Below are 18,957 nucleotides of genomic sequence, written 5' to 3' on the forward strand. Positions count from 1 at the left end.
CTCTAAGATGACGTATATTCTGGTTGTCCTGTTCCGCATTCAGCCCTCCCTTTTGTCACCCCACTCCTCTCCCATCCCCTTTTCTCTTCCTTTCTTGTAGGGCAAGATAAATTTCTATGCCCCATTGCCTGTGTATCTTATTTTCTAGTTGCACGCAAAAACTTTTGTTGTTTTTAAACATCTGTTTTTCAAACTTTGAGTTCCAAATTCTCTCCCCTCTTCCCTTCCCACCCACCCTCCCTAAGAAGTCAAGCAATTCAACATAGGCCACATGTGTATCATTATGTATAACCCTTCCACAATACTCATGTTGTGAAAGACTAACTATATTTTGCTACTTCCCAACCGATCCCCCTTTATTGAATTTTCTCCCATGACCCTGCCCCCTTTCCAAAGTGTTTGTTTTTGATTACCTCCACCCCCATCTGCCCTCCCCTCCATCATCCCCCATTTTTTATCTTCTTCCCTCTTCTTTCCTGTGGGGTAAGATACCCAATTGAGAATGTATGGTATTACCTCCTCAGACCAAATTTGATGAGAGCAAGATTCACTCATTCCCCCCTCACCTGCCCTCTCCCCTCCTCCCCCAGAACTGCTTCCTCTTCCCACCTTGATGTGAGATAATCCACCCCATTCTATCTCTCCCTATCTCCCTCTCTCAGTATGTTCCTCTCTCATCCCTTAATTTGATTTTATTTCTTTTAGATATCTTCCCTTCATCTTCAACTCACCCTGTGTCTGCTCTCTCTCTCTCTCTCTCTCTCTCTCTCTCTCTCTCTCTCTCTCTCTCTCTCTCTTTCTCTCTCTCTCTGTATATATATATATATATATATATATATATATATATATACACATACATAAATACATACATGCACATTCATATATATATATATATATATATATATATATATATATATATATATATGCATATTCCTTTCAGCTACTATGATATTGAGGTCTCATGAATCATATACATCATCTTTCCATGTAGGAGTGTAAACAAAACAGTTCAACTTTAATAAGTCCCTTGTGATTTCTATTTCTTGTTTACCTTTTCATACTTCTCTTGGTTCTTGTGTTTGAAAGTCAAACTTTTTATTCAGCTCTGGTCTTTTCACTGAGAAAGCTTGAAAGTCCTCTATTTTATTGAAACTCCATGTTTTGCCTTGGAGCATGATACTCAGTTTTGCTGGGTAGGTGATTCTAGGTTTTAATCCTAGCTCCATTGACCTCCGGAATATCGTATTCCAAGCCCTTCGATCTCTTAATGTAGAAGCTGCCAGATCTTGGGTTATTCTGATTATGTTTCCACAATACTCAAATTGTTTCTTTCTGGCTGCTTGCAGTATTTTCTCTTTGATCTGTGAGCTCTGGAATTTGGCGACAATATTCCTAGGACATTTCTTTTGGGGATCTATTTAAGGAGGCGATCGATGGATTCTTTCAATTTCTATTTTTCCCTGTGGCTCTAGAATATCAGGGCAGTTCTCCTTGATAATTTCTTGAAAGATGATATCTAGGCTCTTTTTTTCATCATGGCTTTCAGGTAGTTCAATAATTTTTAAATTATCTCTCCTGGATCTATTTTCCAGGTCAGTGGTTTTTCCAATGAGATATTTGACATTTTCTTCCATTTTTTCATTCCTTTGGTTCTGTTTTATAATATCTTGATTTCTCATAAAGTGACTAGCTTCCACTTGCTCCAATCTAATTTTTAAGGCAGTGTTTTCCTCAGTGGACCTATTTTTCCATTTGGCTAATTCTGCCTTTCAAGGCATTCTTCTCCTCATTGGCTTTTTGGAGCTCTTTTGCCATTTGAATTAGTCTGTTTTTAAGGTGTTTTCTTCAGTGTATTTTTCAGTATTTTTTGGGTCTGCTTTAGCAAATCATTGACTTGTTTTTCATGGTTTTCTCACATCCTTCTCATTTCTCTTCCCAATTTTTCCTCTACTTCTCTAACTTGCTTTTCCAAATCCTTTTTGAGCTCTTCCATGGCCTGGGACCAGTTCATGTTTTTCTTGGAGGCTTTTGGTGTAGGCTCTTGAACTTTGTTGACCTCTGTAGGCTGTACGTTTCGGTCTTCTTTGTCACCAAAGAAAGAATTCAAAGTCTGAGACTTAATCTGGGTGTGTTTTCACTGCCTTGCCATATTTCCTACCAACTAACTTGACCCTTGAGTTTTTCAGTGGGGTATGACTTCTTGTAGACTAAAGAGTTCTATGTTACACGTTTGGGGGGAATGTGCCAGCTCTGCCATACCAGCTCTCCTCCTTCCCCAAGAACCCCCAACCCAGACTGGGCTTAGATCTTCAGCAGGCTGTGCACTCCTGCTCTGATCCGCCACTTAATTCCTCCCACCAGGTGAGCCTGGGGCCGGAAGCAACTGCACCTGTAACTGCCCCACCTCTTCTGCCCCGGGGGCGGTGGCTGAACCGTGAACTCCTTCCACTCCCGCAGCTTTTCCCACTAACCTTCTCTGCTGTTTTTGGTGTTTGTGGGTTGAGAAGTCTGGTAACTGCCACAGCTCACTGCTCTGCCTGGCTCCTGATCTGGTTGGTCTGAGCCGCTCACGCTGGGCTCTGCTCTGCTCTGCTCCCAGCTCCCAGTTCCCAGCTCTGTGTGGGATAGACCTCATCCAGAGACCATCCAGGCTGTCCTGGGATGCAGCCCTGCTTCCCTCTGCTGTTTTGTGGGTTCTGCAGTTCTAGAATTGGTTCAGAGCCATTTTTTATAGGTTTTTGGAGGGACTTGGTGGGGAGCTCATGCTAGTCACTGCTTTCCAGCCACCATCTTGGCTCCACCCCCCCTCATGATTTTCTTGCATCACTCTCATTTTTCTTCCCAATTTTTCCTTTACTTCTATTACTCACCTTTCCAAATCCTTTTTGAGTTCTTCCATGTCCTGGGACCAATTCATATTTTTATTGGAGGCTTTTGATGTAGGCTCGTTGACTTTGTTGACTTCTGCCTCTATATTTTGATCTTCTTTGTCACCAAAAAGATGCAATAGTATGAGTCTTTAGCTGCCTAGCCATGTTCCCAGCCAACTACTTCACCCTTGAGGTTTTTGTCAGTGTATGACTGCCTTCAGAATGGCAAGTGCTTTGTCCCAAGCTTCGAGGCATTGAGCTGCTGTTTTCAGAGGGCAAGCTCTGCCACACCAGCACTCCTCTTCCCCCAAGAACCTCCAACCAGGACCGTGACCCAGATCCAAGCAGGGCAAATAAAGAGAACCTTGCATCTCCACCAGCAAAGTGCTCCCTGCACTCCCACTTTGATCTGCCACTTGATTCCTTGCTCAGGGCTTGGGGCAAGAAGTAACCACAGTTGGAGCTCTGGAAACAGCCACAGGAGCTTCCTGCTTCTGCAGCCACCATGCTGCACCACCTCCGTTGCACCTGGGCCTGGAGCCGACCACGCACTCCTCTCACCCAATCCAGCGTTTTTCCCACTGACCTGCTAATTTGTCTTTGGCGTTCGTGGGTTGAGACGTCTGGGAACTGTCACAGCTCAATGATTCAAGGCCCGATGGCCTGCTCTGCCAGATCTCCCCAGCACCTTTGTCTGTCTTGGTGCAGCCCAAGCTGGGCTGTGCTCCACTCCCAGCATGGCATGATAGGCCGTTCCCAGGATCATCCAGGCTGTCTTGGGCAGAAGACCTGCTTCCCTCTGTTGTTTCATGGGTTCTGTAACTCTAGAAGTTGTTCAGAGCCATTTTTACAGGCATTTGGAAGGATTTGAGGGAGTGCCTAAGTTAGTCCTTTCCTGCTGCCATCTGCTCTCCACCCCTAGTAGTCCTCATTCTTATTATACAAAGTTGTCCTTGACCATTTTCCTTTTCTGCTTCCTCCCTTTGGGTTTTATTTGCCTCAGTGTTTGGATTTGACCTTATTTTTTGATACATTAATTCTTTCCTACCTCCTCTTGTCATATCCCTCAAACTCTCTTGTTCTTGCAATCCCATTTCCAAACCCTCATTTTAGCTTGAATCCCAATAACAGATTGTTCTACTTCAATTACAGGATAAAAACCCAATCATAGAGAAATTGGGTCAGTTTCATCCAATTCAAATTCATGGTAGATAACCTTAGCCGTCAACCCAGGTGGCACATTAAAAAGAGTGTCAGGCTTGGATCAGGATGACCTGAGTTCAAATTCAGCCTCAGATATTTATTAGCTGTGTGACCCTGAATAAGAGACTTAAACTTGCTTGACTCAGTTTCCTCATTGCTAAAATGAGGTGGAGAAAGAAATGGAAAACCACTCCAGTGTATTTGCCAAGAAACACTGAATGGGTCATGATGATTTGAACTTGACTAAAATGACAAAGTAGAGGAACAGTATTGAATAATATTTGTATTTATTTTGTTAAACAATTTTCAATTTCATTTTAATCTGGTAACCAAGAATTTTAAATTTCCTTGTACATCAACTATGAGTTTGAAATCTCTGATACACATGATTTTATATTTTCATAACTTTGGGCTTTATATTCAGCTCCTTTTTCTTCCTCTTATCTCAGACTCCTTCAATTTCCTGGAATTTTCAATTCCATCTCTGCAACATCTCTCAAATTTGTTTGATATTCCTACTGCTGCCACTACAGGCATTAGTACCAGTTGTTATTACCAAATATACACAGTACTATTGTGGCCTGCTGACAGAAATGTTCTTGCCTACACTACCCCTTCTACTTGGTCTATTAAAAATGATTTATAGTGGAGCCAAGATGGCCATGCGAAAACAGCTTCTTATCGGAGCTCTCTCACAAGTTCTGTCAGATTCCCCTAAAAAAGTGAATCTGAGCCGATTTGAGAGAGTTAGAAGCCACTGGCAGACTGAGTGGGGCAAATTTCCAGATTACAAAAGGTCAACAAGATTGATCTGTAGGTTGGGACAACGCTAGGTGTGCAGAACTGCACCAGACAGCACCAAAGCAGAAGCAGCTGTGGAAACCAACCAGCAATCCAGGCTGGGAGAAAGCTGTGTGCCTGAAACTGGTGGAGTCTTCCCAACACAGGATGGGAGTCTGTTAAAGAGATGAGAAGCAGCAGCGCAATGCCTCTGGCTGTGAGACATCTACTCCTGGGGCTTGCAGCCCAAAGGATTGAAACGCACCCTTTTGAACTTCCAGGAGACATAAAGACCAGGTAAACAGCTCTAATCCTTCCCCTCCCCTGACCAAGAGAATTCCTGGGGGAAAAATGCTTTAATAGAGAAGACAGAAGTGGGGCTTCAGTGGCCAAACAGTGGGAGTTCCTGAGTCCCAGAGGGGCAGAGCCAGCATGGGTCAACACCAGGAGCCCAGACATACTCTTACACCCCCAGGGAAAGTAGCAGACCCCAGCACAGACAACAAACAGCTGAGACCTTTGCCAAAGAGCAACAATGCTGGAGAACAGCCCCCAGGAAAAAGGAGACTTCAGGCAGCCAGGCCCTCCCCCATACCTCAGGAAATTGAGGGCTATAATACACAAAGCCAGGAAATAGATGCACAATCACCAGAATAAGAAACCTGGGACAGAGATCCCTGAGCCTCAAAATCAGAAATCCACTGTAAAGCCAGGAAAAGGCTAACCGACATGAAGAGGAACATGAAAAAAACAAGGACCACTGATTCATTTTACAGAGACAGGGATGATCAAAATACCAGTTTGGAAGAGGATGGCATTGACACTATATCCACATCTGATACCTCAAAAGGAAATGTGAACTGGTCTCAAGCCCAAAAAGCATTACTGGAAGAGCTCAAAGAGGATTTTAAAAACCGAATTAGGGAGGTAAAACAAAAAGTGGAAATGGAAAAAAATGGGAAAAAAACATTGATGGAATCAAATCATTAAGAAATGAGATTGGTGAAATGGCTATGAAGATTCAGAATCTAAACAAAGAAAATGACACCCTGAAAGGTAAAATCAACCAACTGGAAAAGGATACTCAAAACAAAAATGAGGACAGCAATTCATTAAAAATTAGAATTGAGCAAGTGGGAACTAATGACTGTATGAGGCACCAAGGTGTAGTAAAATGAAATATAAAGAAGGAAAACATAGAAGAAAATGTGAAATATCTGATTGGAAAAACAACTGACCTGGAAAATAAATTCAGGAGAGAAAAACTAAGAATTTTTGGTCTACCGAAAATCCACAATGAAAAAAAAGAACCTTGACAGTATCTTAGATGAAATTATCAAATATAACTGCACAGAGGTCCTAGAACCAGAGGGTAAAATAGCCATTGAACGAATCCACCAATCACCCCCTGGAAGAGACTCCAAATTGAAAACTCCAAGAAATATTGTAGCCCAACTTCATAATTACAAAGTAAAGGATAAAATACTGCAAGCAGCTGAAAAGAAACTATTTAATTATCATGTAACTATAGTGAGGATCACATAGGATCTTTCAGCTTCTAAATTAAATGACAGGAGAAATTGGAACTGGGACTACAACCAAGACTGAGCATAATTTTTCAGGCAAGGAGATAGACATTCAATGAAATAAGGGAATTCCAGACCTTCTTGATGAAAAGGCCAGAACTCAATGGAAAATTCGATCTTCAAACACAAAACTCAAGGATACATAAAAAGGTGAACAGGGGGAAAAACCCCACAAACCTTATTAATCAATAAGGGCAAATTATTCACATCTTTATATAGGATTATATCATCTTATGAATGATATATATATGTACATATATATGTCAATCTTGGGAATAGTACAGTTATTATGATAATTGAAAGGGATACACATAGACTGTGGATGTCTGTATACAATAACTGATATAAGGATAAAAACCATTATTAAGAGATGTAAAGGGAGGGTTCTGGGAGAAGAGGTAAGGAGGTAGTAGAAAAGGATAAATTACATCACATGAAGAGGCACAAAAATACATTATGGTAGAGGGAAAGAAGGGAGGAGCTCTACTCGCATTGGATTAGGTTCAAGAAGGGAATAACACACCCTGATAAGTATAGAAATGTAACTTGTCCTAAATGCTGTAGGAGGGGAAAGGGGGAAAAAAGGGAGGGGGGTGGTCAGAAAGGAGGGAAGAAGTAGCAAGTGGAAAACGGTAAGATAAGGGAGGGGAATCAAGAGGGAGGGTAAACTGAGGAAGGCAGCAGTCAAAAGCAGAACTTTGTTGAGGAGTGGAAGGGGAAAAGGAGAAATAAAAGCATAAATGGGGGAAATAAGATGGATAAAAAGACACAGATAGCAATCATAACTGTGAATATGAATGGAATGAACTCTGCCATAAAACAGAAGCAGATAGCAGAATGGATTAAGAACCATAATCCCACAATATGCTGTTTACAAGAAACACATTTGAAACAAGAGGATACACACAGGGTAAAAGTAAAAGATTGGAGTGTATTGTTCTTCACCCAAAGTAAAAAAAAAAAAGCAGGGGTAGCAATCCTAATCTCAGACAAAGCAAAAATAAAGACCAATATAATTAAAAGAGATAAGGAAGGACAATATATCCTGCTAAAAGGCACCATAAACAATGAAGCAATATCATTTTTTAACATATAAGCACCAAGTGATATGGCATACATATTGCTAGAGGAGAGGTTAAGGGAGTTCCAGAGAGAAATAGACAGCAAAACTATAAGTATGGGAGACCTCAACCTCTTCCTCTCTGAACTAGATAAATCTAACCTCAAAATAAAGAAGAAAGAAGTTAAGGAGGTGAACAGAATTTTAGAAAAGGCAGATATGATAAGACCTCTGGAAAAAACTGAATGGGGATAAAAAGGAATATACTTTATTCTCAGCAGTACATGGCACATACTCAAAAACTGACCATTTGCTAGGGCATAAAAACCTCACAATCCAGTGCAGAAAGGCAGAAGTAGTCAAAGCATCCTTTTAAGATCATGATGCAATAAAAATTATTTGCCATAAAGAACCATGGAAAAATAAGCTAAAAATTAATTAGAAACTAAATAATCTACTTCTAAAGAATGAATGGGCCAAAGAACAAATCAGAGAAACAATTAATAACTTCATTCAAGAGAATGACAATAATGAGACAATATACCAAAACTTATGGGATGCAGCAAAAGCAGTTCTTAGGTGAAGTTGTATATCCCTAAATGCTTACATGAATAAAATAGAGAAAAAGGAGATCAATGAATTGCGAATGCAACTAAAAAAGCTAGAAAAGGAACAAATTGAAAATCCCCAATTAAATACCAAATTAGAGATACTGGAAATCACAGGAGAGATTAATAAAATTGAAATTAAGAAAACTTGAATTAATACATAAATCCAAGAACTGGTTTTATGAAAAAAAAACAATAAAATTGATAAACCTTTGGTTGATTTGATTAAAAAAAAAGAAAGAAGAAAGTCAAATTACTAGTATCAAATATGAAAGAGTGAACTCACCTCCAATGGAGAGGAAATTAAAACAATAATTAGGAATTATTTTGCCCAGTCGTATGCCCATAAATTTGACAACCTTAGGGACATGGATGAATATCTACAAAAATGTAAATTGCCCAGGCTAACAGAAGAGGAAATAAAATTTCTAAATAACCCCATCTCAGAAAAAGAAACTGAACAAGCCATCAATGAATTCCCTAGGAAAAAATCTCCAGGGCCAAATGGGTTTACATGTGAATTTTATCAAACATTTAAAGAACAATTAATTCCCATACTTTATAGACTATTTGGGAAAATATGTGAAGGAGTCCTACCAAATTCTGACATTGTTACATTGCTGGTGGAGTTGTCAACTGATCCAGCCATTCTGGAGAGCAATGTAGAACTATGCCCAAAAGGCTATAAAAACATTCATACCCTTTGACCCAGCAATACCACTTCCAGGGTTGTATCCCAAAGAGATCACACAAGTGGGAAAAGGACCCATGCATACAAAAATATTTATATCAACTCTTTTTTGTAGTAGCAAAGAATTGGAAATCAAGGGGATGCCCATCAATTGGGGAATGGCTGAACAAGTTGTGGTATATGAAGGTAATGGAATACTATTGTGCTATAAGTAATGGGGATGATATGGACTTCATAATAACCTGGAAAAACCTACACGATATAATGCTGAGTGAGGGGAGCAGAACCAGGAGAACATTATACACAACCGCAGACATATGGATTCTGTGATAAATAACCCTGATAGACTTCCCTCTTCTCAACAATACAAGGTGCAAAGACAACTCCAAAGGACTCATGATGGAGAGGGCTATCTTCATGTAGAAAATGAACTATGGAGTCAGATGCAGATTGAGACAAACTTTATGCTCTCCTTTTTTCTCCCCCTTTTTTTTTCTCTTTAGTTTTTTGTCTTTGTTTTTTTTTTTTTTTTGGTTTTGTTTCTTCTTTCTCATGATTCATTCCGTTGGTCATAATTCTTCTTTACAACTTGACTATTGTGTAAATAAGGTCAATGTGAAGTTATATGTAGAAGATATATCAGATTACATGCCACCTTGGGGAGGAAGGAGGAAAGGGGGGAAGGAAATCTGGAACTCAAAATTATGTTGAACTGAGTGTTGTAAACTAAAAATAAAAAATCTTAATTATAAAAAAGAAATGATGAGGAAGATAACTCCAGAAAAACCTGGAAAGATTTATATGAATTGAGGCAGAGTGAACTGAGCAGAAAGATAATATTGTAAACAATGACAAAAATATTGTACTATGAACAATTTTTCAGAAATACAATGATCTAAGAGAAAAAAAATAAAAATGATTTATATTTTAAAATGTTTATTTTTTAACTTTCCTTTAAAAATTTCCATTTTGAAATAATCAGCCCCTCCCTAGTCCCTCCTTGACCCACTGAGAAGGCAAGTAATATGACATCAATTATATATGTGAAGTCATGCAAAACAAACATCCACATTAGCATGTTCCAAAAAAGCTCCAAGAAAAAGAAAGTGAAAAACAGTATGCTTCACCAGTTCTCCCTCTGGTGGTGGAAGGCATTTTTCATCATGCATAGATTCTTTGGAATTTTCTTGGGTCATCTGTTCCATTCTTAATACAATTGCCAGGATAATCTTTCCGGTGTATAAATCTGTTTATGTTCACACCTCTGCACAAAAGTCCTCCCCAGCTCCCTATTGCCTCCTAAGTGACATTCAGAAACTACTTCCCATATTCAAGACTCTTCCTCACATGTTACCACCTCATCTTCCCAGCCTTACTTCCAGGAGTCCCCTTTATAAACTTTGTTCTTTATCCAAACTGGATGACTCTCTGGCTCCGAAACACACTTACCACTCTCACGCCACTAAGACTGCTCAGGCTGTTTGCTATCGTGAAAATGCCCTTCTCTCTTCCTTTTCCTACTGAGTCCCTGACCATTCTTTAAAGCTCAATTCAAATGTTACCTCCTCAATGAAACTGTTTCCTTTCCCCATCATGCCTAAGAAGAAAAAGAACAAGAACAGCGGTGATGAAATCTACTCATCAAGGTTTTTAAAGTATTCTAAACATGTCTTACTGATCCTCATAACAACCCCCTAAGGCTGATGCTATGCTTTTCCTCATTTTGCCAGTGAGGAAACTGAGTTTGAAAGAGGTTATTCACTTGCATGAGGTCACAGAGCTAGGAAGTGTCTGAGGCGGGATCCTAAATTTAGCATGCACTAAGTATTTCATAAATATTCTCAGATGAAATTTATTTTAGATTGTTGGTTTACTTCCTCATCTCTAATTAAAGCAAACATAAGGTAGCAGCGAGCTCATGGCTATCAATGCATAGTTTCTACTCGCAATCTCTGTTAACAACAGTGTTTCTTGGGGACTGATGCAATTTGTTTCATTTGGGGATGTAGGTTTTTTGAAGGCAAACAACCAGTACTGGCCATCATGGACCCAGAGACTATCAAAACAGTGTTGGTAAAAGAGTGTTATTCTGTCTTCACCAATCGTCGGGTAAGTAACAGCGCAAGAGTAATGCTGGCAGCAAGGGGCTAAGCACAAATGTTAAGGGTTACATAGTGTTTAGACCTTCTATAAACACTGTAGACATTCTTCACTATTGACATTCTTGCAGAATAGAGGGTAGGAATGACAGCGTAGCTGAGGGCAAAGCAGTTTAACTGGAGAGCAAAGGTGGCTTTTGTTGGGTGATTTCAACCCCCATCAACATCTTTTGGGCATACAAGACTTGGAAGTAGTGATGACCCCCCAACAACTAGCCTTGCTTATAATGCAGCAGCTGATAGGGCAACTCTTAAAGGAAAGGTCACTGTGAAAAGTAGCCTGCTTTCCTCTCCTCCATAGGCAGTAAATGTTGACAATTTGCTTCTAACAGACAGATGGGCTCAGGAGACCTAGTCCTGGAAGTGCCTCTAAGATTCCTTTTCTGCTTTTGACCTAGGCATTCCTAGTCATGGTCCTGTGGGGGGGGGGGATCTTGAGGAGGAGGTGCTGGCCATTCCCACCTATTGTCAAATAATTCTCTCAGGTATGGCAGGCCAGCCAGAATAACTGAACTAATTGATGCCATGAGGAAGAGATAGGAGGCAATCATGTCATATACTTTAGGGGACAGCTTAGGAGGTGACAGCCAGTATACATTGGAATAGGGCTGACTTTAGGCTAGTACACCCAGCCATAACTCTGGGAAGTAAACTTTGTAGTAGTGTTCCTGTAGATACAACTGTAACAGCTTTTAAGGAATCAGAAAAGAAAATTCTAGCCACCAAAGTCCATGAGTTATAATCAGTCAGATGAAAAACTATAGATATTTAGAAAGAATTAGTTTTTATACTGGCAAGTATAGAAGACTTCTAGTTCTGGTTCCACTAATTAATGCCTGAAAAGCCTCACCTTTTGCCTTTTTCTCCTAGCATGTTAGTCTAAGAGGGATTTTAGAGTCTTCTCTCGCATTTGCTAACGATGACCATTGGAAGAGGATTCGAACAGTGTTGTCTCCAACATTTACAAGTGGAAAACTCAAGGAGGTAAAGCAATGAACATTGGTCAATTTCTAGAAAACAAGCTGTGGAGAGTAAAAAAGAATACATTCCAATAATTTTCTCCAATTAAAGCTAACTAATACGCCCACAAGTTTGAGCTACCTAGAAGGGAATATTTTGTTTCCTACTTTTTGTGATACAGTAGAGGGGGCACGGAAACTGGAATTAGAGAACCTGATCTTCAATCTCACCTCTGATGCATATTACCTGAGTGACCATTGGCAGGGTACTTAACCCTTCTAGCTGCAGTTTCCTCTTCTTTAAAATGAAGTAGTTTGACTACATTCCCTAGAAGACCTGTTCTTTACATAGAAGTATGATTGTTTATATTCTAAAAGAAAAAAATGGGTTTTTGAAATATCAGTGTGCTTCTTCAGGCTTGGAGGTTCTGGTTTGTTCTGGAGCTGGGTTTTTCACGTGTAATTATTGTTATTTGGCATTTAGATGTTTCCCATCATTAACCAATATGGAGATGTGTTAGTGAAGAACATGCGGAAGGAAGCAGAGAAAAACAAGCCTGTAACTCTGAAAGAGTAAGTATGGGGTGACAGCTGTAGGAATCTAAGGAGCAGCAGGACACCCTGCTTGCCTAAGCCTCTCTCCTGTCATCTTTCCTCAGAAACCGAAGCATCCACTTTTAGAGTTTTTCTCTTGACTTTTTAGTTAACAAAATGAGTATAAAGGACAACATGGTGATAGCTTCCCCTCTGAGGCTAAATGCCTTGATTAAGCCATTGACTATTGATGACTCTACTTTTGCTCCTTTTTTCTTTATCTTTTTCTATTCTGAACCCTCTATAGTCTGGCTTCCAAATTTATCATTCAACCTAAACCTTTTAAAAAGTTTTCACAAAATGGCTCCAAAATTACTAATGATCTTTTTTTGTATTGATGAAAACATTTACAACTTTTTTATTAACCTCTTACTTTGTCTCTTCCAGAAATTGTATTTCAATTTGTGCTCAAGTTGTGTTTTCCACTGAGGCTTTGCTTGTTGATTTTTTTGAAGGTATTTTCTTTTGGGTTTGTGTTTTGACTGTCTTTGTCATGACAATAGCTTTTTTATTAAAGGACACTTTGTGTTTATTTTTTTTCATTTTTTCAACTTCCTGATCTTATATTTTATGTTACGTCTAGGTTCTACACACTTCTGGAGGGAATTTGTTGGTTCTGTTGTTGCTTTCTTGGGTTGTTTGTTGTTTTGTTATTCCGGGGTCCAAAGGAGATCTCATGCTGGGACTTAAAAGCTTTTGATGTTCTAACTAGTCTCATCCAGGGTAAAGACTCATCAGTTCCTTCCCCTTTCCCCTTGACCAAGTGAGGTCTGAGCTTTGTAAGTTCCTGACCTGTATTTGGGTGTGAGTAGCAATAGACTTGCTGGACTGAGGTATTACTATCCAGTGGGAAAACTTTCCTGGTTCAGAGTCATGGAACTAACTATAGGCTTCCCTCCCACTCTGATGTTCTTTTCATTATTATTCCTCAACGTGCTTCAGATTGATCTAAAAGCTAGAGCTGAAAACATGCTCTTTTCCTCGAGTCTCAGGCACGTTGCTGTTTCTTGATTCTGAAGTTTCTTCTTGCTTGACTGGGTCTGTGACTCATCCTTACATCTTCATAGTGGTCCCGTCCAATGCTACATCTGTGACCCAGAAAGGTGTAGGAATTGGAAACCTTCCAGTTGGCACCTTTAAAAGGAGTTCCCAGTGTCCCAGTATTTGTTTACAATCTTTTATTTCCCTTGGGCAAAGTCTCTAGTTTCTGGAATGTTGCATAGGGCTAATTTCTGCCTAGTATCTAAAGAGGTTTATGTATCCCTAAGCCAACCGGGTCAGTATAAATGACTCAATTTTCCCCTTTTCTTTGTTTTTCCAATCATTAATCTTTCTGGTCCAGTTTCTAGACTACTCTTTAGGTGGTGGGAGCTCTTTGTGATTCTTGCTTCTTTTCAATATGAACCACATTTGTATTAGTACTGTGTTATTTTTCATATCAAAGACTTCTTGTGCAAGTTAATCCTTGATGACCCCACTGCAGCATCTGACACTGTTGACCATCTTCTCTTTCTGGATGCTCTCTACTCTCTGTATTTTGTGATTCTGCTCTGTTTTTGTCCTCCTTCTGTCTCTCTGGCTGTTCTTTCTCAACCTCCTTTGCTGACGGTCCATTCATGGAATGCCTTCTAATTGTGGCTTAGTCAGTCAAGAATAATATTGTTATTTAATTTATTAAGAAAAAAACATGAAAAAGATGCCCCATTCAAAATAAATCTAAACAATCTAAAATAATTGGGAGTACAATCACCAAAACAAATTCAGGAGCTATATAAACAAAATTATAAAAATAATTTATATACAAATGAAATCACATTTAAGTAATTGGAGAAATATTAACTGTTCATGGGTAGCAGAGTGTATTGGCAATCAAGATGGGCTCTTAGCACTTATTCAACCAAGTGTCCTTGAAGAGTTTTGGCCTTTATTTCCTTGATTAAATTAGGTAACTAAGGTGGGGCTCCAGGTGGGGACCATGAAGGGAGGTCTGATTATATCTTCAATCCCAAGTAGGCCCCAAACCCCTGGCTATTGGGTGCTAAGTCAATGTAGGAGTGAAACCTTCAAGGTCCTAGGGGGAGGTGCTAACTCCAGAGTCAATAGTAAGAGCTTAAGTTCTGGACACAGATGACATTTGATGATGGCTAAAGAGTGCATAAAAAGAGAGGACAGAGCTATTGGCTTAGGGCTCTCACTCTTGGTGGTGCACTGATGTGGAAATTCCAGGCATCTGTAGTTAAGAGCCCTCCAGCTTGTAAACTCGGATGTTTGGACTTTGTTAAACTCCAGTAACTATGCATTGAGATTTGAATCAGACAAGGTCTTTCTGTTGATGTTTGCAATTTGTTTGAATCTGCTCTGAAGTTCAGGGTACTGGCTTTTTCCCCTGAACTAAACAAATGGTATTTTTATGTTGGATTAAAGTAAGATTAACCCATTAACATTGCTTTCCTTAGTAAAGCAGATCAAAAGAACCTGGGCTTGTGGAGTTCTGTGAGCTGGTTGTTGTTAGTTTTACACTGCCACAGCAGCTGCTAGCCAGATTGTTGCAACACAGGACCAATAAAATAAAAATGTCAATTTTACCTAAAGTAATTTATATGTTCAGTGCCATCCCACTTAAACTTCTAAAAACATTTTGCCAAATTAGGAAAAAAAATAAGATTCATTTGAAAGAACAAAAACTCAAGAATATCAAAGGAACTAATGAAAAAATGTAAAGTAAGGAAGTTTAGCAGATATTCAACTATATTATAATTACATCTATACAGGCAATGGGGAATAGAAATCTATTTTGCCCTACAAGAAATAAGGGAAAAGGGGATGGGGGAAGTGGGGTGACAGAAGGGAGGGCTGACTGGGGAATGGGGCAATCAGAATATATGCCATCTTGGAGGGGGAGGGTAGAAATGGGGAGAAAATGTGTAATTCAAAATCTTGTGGAAATCAATGCTGAAAACTAAAAATATTAAATTAATAATAATTTTTTAAAAAGAGATAGAGAAGAGTGATGTGTAAAAACAGATATATCAAATACAGCCAGTATCAGAAGGAAAGCAGAAAACTGGGGAAAAGTTTTATAGATAGTTTCTCAGATAAATTTCTCATATCTCTAATATATAAAACCTTTGTCAAACTTATAAATATATGAGTCATACCTCAATTTTAACTTGTCAAAAATATGAACAACTAATTTTCTAATGAAGAAATCAATTTATAGTCATATAGTTATATAAAAATCTCTATATCATTATTTTTACTCTTTTATTAAAGTTATCTGTGTCCCCAGTTCCTTCAACAGACCTTTTGTTTTGTATCACCTCACCATACTAGTCATTGTACACCCCTTACCTCCAGCTTATCAGCATCCTTCTCCAAATGTGATTTCCAGAACTTTGGACAAAATTAGGTGTGGTCAGATCAGGACAGAGTGCATCAGAACCATCACTTCTTTCATTCCGGATAATATGCCTTTCTTCCTGCATTCTAAATACCTATTAAGTTTCTAAATTATTATTTCTTAGAAAAATACAAATTGAAACAATTATGAGATATTGTTTTACAGCTACCAGATTGACAACAATGATTTGAGAGGATAGTGACACATGTTGGCGGACATGCATAAAATTTAGGGCACTGATTCATTATTGGTGGAATTGTGAACTGATCCAAACATTTTGGAGAACAAACTGGAATTCTGCCTAAAGAGGCATTAAACTTCCTATACCCTTTGACCCAGCAATAACATTACTAGATAAATTTCCAAAGATGATTAAGGAAAAAGGAAAAGAGCCTATATGTTCTAAAATGTTTATATGAGCTCTCTTTGTGGTGCAAGGAACTGGAGGTTGTACGGATGCTCATCAATTAGGGAACAGCTGAACAAATCTGGGTATATTATTGTTATAGAATACTACTATGCTTTGAGAACTGATCAACTCAATGATCTGAGAAAAGGATGGATAGGATTGGACAAAATAATGAAGAAGGAAATGAGCAGAATGAAAAGAATGTTGTATAGCCTAATAGTAATATTGTTTGAAGAACAACTTTGAGTAACTAAGAAATTTTGACTACTGCAAATGTCCAAATTAACTATGAAGGACATATGAAGGAAGAAATTATCTACATCTATGTAATAGTAATAAAGGTGGGACTTCTTGCTGTTCTTCTCTTAAGTGCCTTTGTGGATTGTTGCCTTTGTTTGAATGGGGCAGATAGAGTGGGGTTTTGCCTTGGAGTGTTTCTCAGCATTAAGACAATCAGAGAGTCATTGAATTGTATATGATATGATACTGGGGATGGGGAACTTTCCCACACCCAGCCTGGGTGATGTCAAAGCCTTCAGGGCTCTGAACGGGACATAATTGAGGAGAGTTTGGTCTTTGACTTTTGGGAAACACTCATGGAAGGAGTGTTGAGACTCCGTGCCAGCTGCAGACAGTCCCCCAGCTTTGCCACCCAGATGTTGGTTCTTCTCTGGTAACTGTGTATTGTGATTTGAATCAGACAAGGTCAGTATGTTGATATTTGTAATTTCTTTTTCTATTTGCCTTGAAGTTCATGGGGCTGTTTTTTCCCCCTGAACTGTGAATGATATTTGTATGTTTGATTATACTGAGATTGTTAACCCCTTATGGTTACTTTCCTTAGTAAAGCAGATCAAAGAACCTATGCTGGCAGCTTTCTGTGTGCTGGTTGTTGGCAGGTCTTACACCCCTACAGCAGATGCTAGCAGATTGTTGCTATAATCTAGAGACAGAATTGTTGGATAGAAGTATCTACAGAATGATTTTACACACGCAAACATACACACACAATTTTGTCTAATGGTAGCCATCTCTAGCTAAGGGTGGGCAAATGGAAAAAAGAAAGGAAACAGTAATTTTTTTTTGATAATTTTATTACATATTTGAAAAGGAATAGCAAGTTGTACATAATTGATATGTACCTTCATGTGCCTTTTTTTCTTTTACTATGTTATAGAAATGCTTGTTTTGACACACACAAATACAAACATATACACATACATCTTTGTGTCTAAGGATAACCATCTCTATGGTGGGAAGGGGAAGATAATCAAAGGAAAAAATAAAATTACATGTTCACTTTATTATATATTTAAAAAGAATAGCAAGTTGAAAAATTAGATTTGCACTTTCATGTGCAAGCATCTTTTTTTCTTATATCATGTTATGAAAATGTTGGTTTTATTATATGAATTGAAAATTAAATAAATAAAAATCTAAAAAAACATAAAGAAAAAACATGACAATCAGAATGGCAAGATAGTGTAGCTAATCTCAAGAAGACAGAAGAATATGTGATCAATGGTACACTGTGAGTACATTCTCTTATGTGTCCACCTAGCATTTCTTCTGTGTTTATCTTCTAGGCATTGATTTTTATATATATATATATATATATATATATATATATATATATATATATATATATATATATATATATATATATATATATGTATGTATATATGCATATATGTACATACAAGCCCTATTTTAATATAAGCTTCTAGAGACTAGAGTATGTTTTTGCATTTTTCTCTTACCTCCAGTGCTTAGAATAGTGCCTGATACCTTATTAATTGGAACTAGAGAGTATTCACACTATGGGGGAAGATGTATCCCTGGTTAAATGAGGGAAACCAAACATCCTCTAATAGCTTTGGAAAAGAAGTGATAACACCAATCACCATTGCTATGCATTTTGGCCCATGAATGTCCAAACTGTCATTCATTCAGTTATTCCCTCATTCATTTATAAAAAGCTTTTCAGACTTCTAGGTAGTTGATGAAAAGAATCAGTATTTTTCTGAAAAAAATCTCAGCTAGTAGATGGTACTGACCATTTCACCTCTGGCCCATCTGTCCTTCTGGCTTTAATGTAGAGCAAATAGGGCAAACCTGGCAAGATGACATTGAAATGTAATTGGGAAATAGTTAATAAGATAAAAATAGAATAGAATAAGGGTAATAGTTATATGTGGTTTTCTAATTTCAATATATGGCTCAAAATATCCTTTGGAATAGTTTAGTAACCTTGCTTTCTATTGAGTTTCACAGTATGCATTTAGAGCCTCACTTTATGTCTTTACTTGGTGATGAAAGATGTGGTTCCTTTTTTGAGTCATTTTTTGCTTTCTCTCCTCAGCATTTTGGGGGCCTACAGCATGGATGTGATCACCAGTACTTCATTTGGTGTCAATACTGATTCCTTGAATAATAAGAATGATCCTTTTATCAGAGAAATGAAGAAGTTAATAACTACATTTAATGTTCTTAACCCACTCAGATTTACAACAGGTAAGTTAGTTCTTCTTTACAGAAATGGATAATTAAAAATTCAGTGGTCTGAAAATTCCTGCAGATAAATTATTAAGTTGAATCAAAATAGATTTAGAGATTGACATAAATTTAGAAGCCACCA

At 38.3% G+C, this 18,957-nt stretch overlaps 1 protein-coding gene across 2 annotated transcripts in view; it reads left to right on the forward strand.

Moving 5' to 3' along the window:
- Positions 1–18,957, forward strand: part of LOC118833859 (cytochrome P450 3A4-like) — a 75,315-nt gene that overhangs the window by 18,157 nt on the left and 38,201 nt on the right. For both annotated transcript variants that reach the window (XM_036741276.1, XM_036741275.1), the window contains exons 4-7: positions 10,808–10,907; positions 11,828–11,941; positions 12,401–12,489; positions 18,682–18,833. In XM_036741276.1, coding sequence (XP_036597171.1) covers positions 10,808–10,907; positions 11,828–11,941; positions 12,401–12,489; positions 18,682–18,833 — 455 coding nt within the window. The remainder of the gene's footprint in view (positions 1–10,807; positions 10,908–11,827; positions 11,942–12,400; positions 12,490–18,681; positions 18,834–18,957) is intronic.

Source organism: Trichosurus vulpecula, chromosome 1 (assembly GCF_011100635.1).
Source record: "Trichosurus vulpecula isolate mTriVul1 chromosome 1, mTriVul1.pri, whole genome shotgun sequence".
NCBI classification, from domain to species: Eukaryota; Metazoa; Chordata; class Mammalia; order Diprotodontia; family Phalangeridae; genus Trichosurus; species Trichosurus vulpecula.